At 47.9% G+C, this 6,081-nt stretch overlaps 1 protein-coding gene across 1 annotated transcript; it reads left to right on the top strand.

Annotated features, from left to right (window-relative positions):
- The first annotated feature begins 4,233 nt into the window (after positions 1-4,233).
- On the top strand, positions 4,234-5,846 carry LOC119396257 (protein-L-histidine N-pros-methyltransferase). The gene has a single exon (XM_037663391.2). It carries the CDS (start codon positions 4,248-4,250, stop codon positions 4,884-4,886), a length of 639 nt encoding a protein of 212 aa, XP_037519319.1. The 5' UTR covers positions 4,234-4,247; the 3' UTR covers positions 4,887-5,846.
- The last annotated feature ends 235 nt before the right edge of the window (positions 5,847-6,081 follow it).

The raw sequence follows: 6,081 nt of genomic DNA, 5'->3' as shown, positions 1-6,081 counted from the left end.
GGCGGCAGTGGCTCTTTTTTCTTTTCTTGTGCCAACAGTTGCACTAAGGTTTCCTACAATAGAAGAAGCGGTGGCGCTAGTGTCTATGCGGGATCTGCAAGCACGGTTCAGACAGCATGGGAAGGATGGGTAGTACATCGTTTACCTAAACTTCGTCTTCCTTGATATGGTTTTGCACCTTATAAGCCGGCACATACGACAAAATATTGGGTTATAAATGCAACAGTTTGTAACGACTATGCACGTGCTCACATACTTATTTTCTCTAGCATTTAGAAAATACGATAGTCAGAAATTTAGGGAGTTGATGTGATAGTGCTACCGATGTTGAGAACGTTATGGCAGAGGTCTGTTTTTTTTTGTTGTTGTTGTTGTTGTTTTTGTGTTCTGACAGGACGATTTATTATTTATTTATTTATTTATTTATTTATTTATTTATTATTATTTATTTATTTATTTATTTATTTATTATTTATTTTTATATCCTTATTTGTTTGTTTGTTCTTTCTTGGAACAGTTCGGGGTTGCAGCTGTAGGACGAAGTCTCGCGCATTGTACGCGTGTCCGATATTAACAGCCTGCTGATTTTTAGCTTTGCTGCGGTTGTGGGAGCTTGCTTGCCTGAATGGTAACCGTTAAACCGTTTCTAGAAATTGATTGGCAGCGAGGGTCGTACGCTCGCGGGGAACACTTCTTGTCCGGCAGACAGTGCGCACCAGCGATTGGGACATTCACCACGGCGGCACGCTTTCCGAGGATCCTCATCAAACTGAGTGCGCTTTGCATTTCTCGTTGCCCTCCGCTGTCCGTGCAAGGAGCGTTCGTGAGTCAGAGAGCGCGCGCCACCTGCGCTGTACGAGCGTCTCGGGTGTGTTTGTGATCGGCGAACTGGGATGAAAATGCGCCCGCTCCCTCGCCCATGACCGGCGGGCCGAAACAAATGTGGGACGGCGGGCCAGCAAACATTCAGAGCAGCCAGCAGAGACCCAAATTGAAGTGTGGGGACGCGCCGCCAGGCAGCCCGCGTGCGTGATGCTTGCGGGACGACTGCGTTGCCATGGTGACCGTAAGGTGGTTGCCGTGACAACCAATTCTCCGCATCTCCCTTCCGTTCTGGTTCTGCCCGCAGGAAGCATTTCAGAGAGGACGAGATGAAAGATTCCTTTTCTGTTGTTTCTTTTATACATTTGTCGCCGAGGCGGGAAGTGCTTTGGTGACCTTTTATTTCAGTTCTGTGTGATGCACGCGCGCACGCTGGTTTCTTTCTGCTGATTCCCGTTTCGCGCGCCGTAGTTGGTGATCAATTGTTCCTGGAATTCATCTGGTCACCGCTAGCTTACATTTCCGAAGAATAATTCGTTTTTAACGAACAGTAGTTCGTTTTTTACAAATGTTTTGCCGGTATGCACCGGCACCGAGCAAGCCGTCTACTTGAATAACGTTGGCCCTCGTCATGCAGCCAGTGAGACTTTGTATAGGTGATTTCACAACTTTCTGCATCCTCGATCATTTGTGATGTATGATAACGAACTGAATGGCTTAAAGCAGCTACAGAGAAAGGTTTGTGATTTTATGCGCCAATAGCTGCGCGGTGTCTTTTGCGTTGTGTCAGCCTCATCTGTGGGGCCATCACATCGGGGTTATTCGAGCAGCAAGCTTGCTTTAATGAAATGATCCGAAAGTGCAGTGAGCAAGCCAGTGCCAAGTGAAGCGTACATGCTCGAGGTATTGCATATTTCTATACGTACTATACCCAGAGCTACAGAACGTCGTTTTGTTTGCACCTTGGCCAGTCGCCTGTTTCATTTTTAACAATGTTCTTACCTGACCAGACGGCATTCCGTCAGACTCACTACAAAGAAATAGTTTAATATCTGTAGTCATGTAACTTATTTTCGAAGCGCTGTTGTTATTCAGTTATTTTCATGAAAGGATCAAGTTCTACATTTCGTACCATTTCAGCAGCACAGAAACTGTTGCTCACTTTTGTGCTAATGTAAAATTAATATTTCCGGGTGGTTGAGGGCGCGTAAGTATTTCCGTCGCGATGCTGTGGATCGCAGTCTTCACTGCGTGACGCCGGCAGTTTATTTTTTTATTCCGCTAATTCCGAACAATTATTTTTTTCTACACCAGATTTGTACCTACTTCATTGTGTAAAGACACAGACGAACTCAGTAGGCAGGCAGACTTGCCGCTTTTGCAATCCTCAGTCCAGCTTGCGCGCATCACTGATGAGCGGCGAACATCCCGCCGCTGAGCCTGCCTTGGTCGTCAGGCCTAACCAGTGCTGTTTCGTTAAGTGTCGGTCACCGAATATACGGTTTTGTTTCAAGTCAACGCAGGTGTCTTCGCAGCGGCCGTTCGGCTATTGGGAAGCCGCGAAACCACTTCGCCAACGAAAGCGAGATTGTGACGTGCAACCTGGATAGCGCTATCTTTACGGCTGACATTTTTAGCTACATTGCGCGCGGATATATCCGAAAACTCGAGCCAGACACAACTTCCCAAACCTCGGTTGCTGATGTATGTGTATGTTCAACAGAGAAGACGGCGGTGCGTTGTGAAGTCATGGCTTCACCGCAGCACGACCCGAGCTGCCGTGAAGTCTCATTTCAAGGCAGAAATCTCGGCCATTCGGTTTCATCTCCTAGGGTACCCGGGGTACCCCAGCCTCCCTCCACCACCACCCTTCTATGTTCGCCGACCACTTCGTCTTTTAGTAGTCGCTAACTAGCAAACGCTATTTAGCGTTTAGTGTTAGCGAACAGCGCACGCGTCGCTGGTAAACCAGAACTGTGACCAGAATAAGCTGCCCTCGACGGCTGTCATTTGCAGTTAAGAAGTAGTTGAAGATTGTCGATGGGAACTGAGCCGCTGGTAGAACATACGACGCAGAGGAGTCGCGCATGAGCCTCGAATAGAGACTGTTTGTTAGAATTACTGGAGCGTTGCGTGCAGTTATTCCTGCATTCTGTCGTAAAAGAGGGTGCGAGTTATACGCGGAAAAGTGGCGTTCGTATCGAATACTTTGAAAACTTCAAATATGGAAATTCGTGCAAATGTGAACGCTGAATAGCTTAATATCCAATGGAATATTCGAAAATATTGAATGTTCGCACTGGCCTGTGAAATCGTTCGTTTCTTCGTATATATAATCTACGCCACATTCCGGAAAGAGCATCGGATGTTCCAGCTATAGTTCTCGGTTTGTAATGAATAACCATACTTCGCATGGCGAAAAGGCAACTTTGTAATCTTTGCTCTTAAGCGAAATAAAGAGGGAAGGGGGATAAAAGAGCATACACGGGTATGTAAGTTGTAAGTTTTTCATGCGGGAACATGTGCTATCGTTGACAAATGAAGCATGCCAAGGCTTAATATAGAAAGATATTATTTGTGTAAGTAAAATAACAAAACCGTTTTCAGCTACAGAACTATGTGATCGTCCTTAACAAATTTGGCCGTTGGTGCTGTTAATCTGCCTGAGCTGTGATCGTGAGTTCGCGGTCTTTCGCTTTTGCGCCATAATTTGCCATGGATATGAACCAGTACAGCCGGCCAAATCTTTAGCTATCGTGCGCGAGCGCCGACTTTTTTGTGCGTCAGCGCCGTACGACGGAGCCAAGTTGCAAACATGGCGAGAGTAAGCGCCCCTCTTACAAAGGAAAAAAAAAAAGCGTTGCGTCGCCAGATAACAAATGAACGATCCACATTTGTCAGCTTATCTCATGCGCGCGGGCGTGTGACGTCTGCGGATTTCATTTTCTCTGTCGCTTGCTGATCTTCGGAATATAAGATACGCGCAAGACGCGCTGCCTGTTCGTCTGAACTGAGTTAATGCAGGGTGACGTTCCCACGAAGGAACAGCCAAGGAGACGATGGGCCCAGCTGAGCGCGCTTCGTGGGCATGCGTTTACTCTCGCCCTGTTGCAACTTGGCTCCGTCGTACGGCGCTGACGCACAAGAAAGTCGGCGCTCGCGCACGATAGTTAAATATTTGGCCGACTGTACATACTTAAAAATGTTTACGCATTAATAGAGACGTATCTTTCATGTCGAGGCGTAGAGCCGCTATCTCCTTCACTATACAACGGCTCGACATGGAGGTCTCGGTAAAAGTCGCACTGCTGTTTTCTGCGAATATATACTAACGACTTCCGCCCAAAACATTATCTCTCTGCCCTATGGCACATGACCCTGAACAACCGCCTTGCAATGCTCGCAGGTTCTTGGGGCGTGGCTCAATGTTTGTCTTCTCGATGAGCCAGTTCCTGCGGCTTCTGCGCCTAGGGGCGGACTCGCCGAAGTTGCCGCTCTTCGGCTCACTACTGGACGTGGGTGCGGGCGACGGCAACGTGACGGCAGCCATAGCGCCCCTGTTCGGCCAGGTAGACGTGACCGAGAAGTCGCCGTCCATGCGACGCGTGCTGAGTCGGCGTGGATTCCGAGTGTTGGACGCTGCGACGCTCAGGCCTGCCGATGGAGACGACGACGGGGAAGAGCAACTGTACGACGTGGTCTGCTGCCTGAACGTCCTAGACCGCTGCGAGACTCCGCTGGGGCTGCTGCGCACGCTCAGGGCTCGGCTTTCAAACCCCTCGGGCAGGCTGGTGCTTGCGCTGGTGCTGCCGCTGTCGCAGTACGTAGAGTCCGGCAAGTGCGGCGCCAAACCGCTCGAGACACTGTACGTGCGCGGTTCGACACTGGAGCAGCAGGTCCAGTCGCTTTACAAGCACGTGTTGGTGCCTGCTGGGTTCATCTTGGAGTCCTGGACCCGACTTCCCTACCTCTGTGAGGGCGACCTCGAACAGGCCTATTACTGGCTGGACGACGTCGTCATGGTGCTCCGAGCTGCCGACACGCATGGAGATGGACCGTCCTGACGCGTTACGCTGTCTAGAACCGATAGCATCTAGAACATCATTATTCAATACATGGCGCACCGCAGCCTTACTCTTGCAGCAGCTGGGCTTTTTTTTTTCTTTTTTTTTTTTAAGTGAAGTGCGGATGTAGTACCAGGAGGCAACGGCAGAGGTTCTTTTTTTTTTCATTGTGCCGATAGTTGTACTGTAGAGTTTCCTAGATCGATTACTAGAGGGGAACTCTGGCGCTAGTGTATATGCGAGCTGCAAGCGTGACGGTTCAGCCAGCATGGGAATTGTGTGCAGTACGTGGACTTGCCTAAACTTTCACCTTATTGCTTCATACGGGTTTTTTACTTTAAAAAACCGGTTATTTACAACTATATATTAGGCCATAAATGCAACTGTTTGTAACAATATGCACGTGCACAGATACTAATTGCTTCACGCTTTCAGAAAATACGAACGCTCAGGTACTTAGCAAGATAGTGGGGTAGTACCGATGTTGCCTCCTCTACTGATGCCTAGATTTAGCAGCATTTAAAAAGATGAAGTGTCAGACAAAAATAGTTTTTAATGTAAAAATGTACTATTGTTACTAGTAGTGATCTATATTTGCCTTCTTCGACGTTAACAAGCACAAGCGCCTTCTATATGATCAATCAGTAATCGTTTCCGGTTTCTTTTTCCTGCAGACAACTGCAGTGATGTGATTGCTGCGCCAATTGGGCCAAACTGTGCCAAAAGGTGTTACCTGCTACATCCTGCTACATTTCGGCAGAAATCTCATCATTTTTGCCGAGCGTGCTCCAAGACATCATTTCTGCAGTCCTTTCGGAGAGAAAAAAAGAAAGAAAGATGGCAGGCGCTCGGATTACATACTTAAGTTATCGTTGCAATAATTGTGGTCATTGGAGCAGACATGCGAGAGCTGTGTAGTTATAAAAATCTCTCAGGGCCAACAACTATGTACTAAACAGAGAATATATTTCATTGAGCTCATGGCGTTGAGCAAGTAAATCGCAGTTACCACCCAATTCTTGATTGAGCTTACAATGATGTTCATCCCTCACCATCATTCGTGCTATAACCTTGCCCATTGCGACCATCTTGCCCAGCAGCAAAGACATGCACACAGTATCTCGTAAATGGTGACTTTACACCGAAGCACGTGCCCTGCCGTAAACTTTCGCTTAGATAAATAGATGGCGGCACG

The sequence above is a fragment of the Rhipicephalus sanguineus genome, chromosome 6, assembly GCF_013339695.2.
Source record: "Rhipicephalus sanguineus isolate Rsan-2018 chromosome 6, BIME_Rsan_1.4, whole genome shotgun sequence".
NCBI lineage: Eukaryota > Metazoa > Arthropoda > Arachnida > Ixodida > Ixodidae > Rhipicephalus > Rhipicephalus sanguineus.
The sequence above is the reverse complement of the archived record's forward strand: the minus strand, read 5'-3'. Positions and strand labels throughout refer to the sequence as shown.

Bases quoted from the DNA above. Each gene is read 5' to 3' on its own strand.
- LOC119396257 (XM_037663391.2), top strand. From the start codon at position 4,248: ATGTTTGTCTTCTCGATGAGCCAGTTCCTGCGGCTTCTGCGCCTAGGG.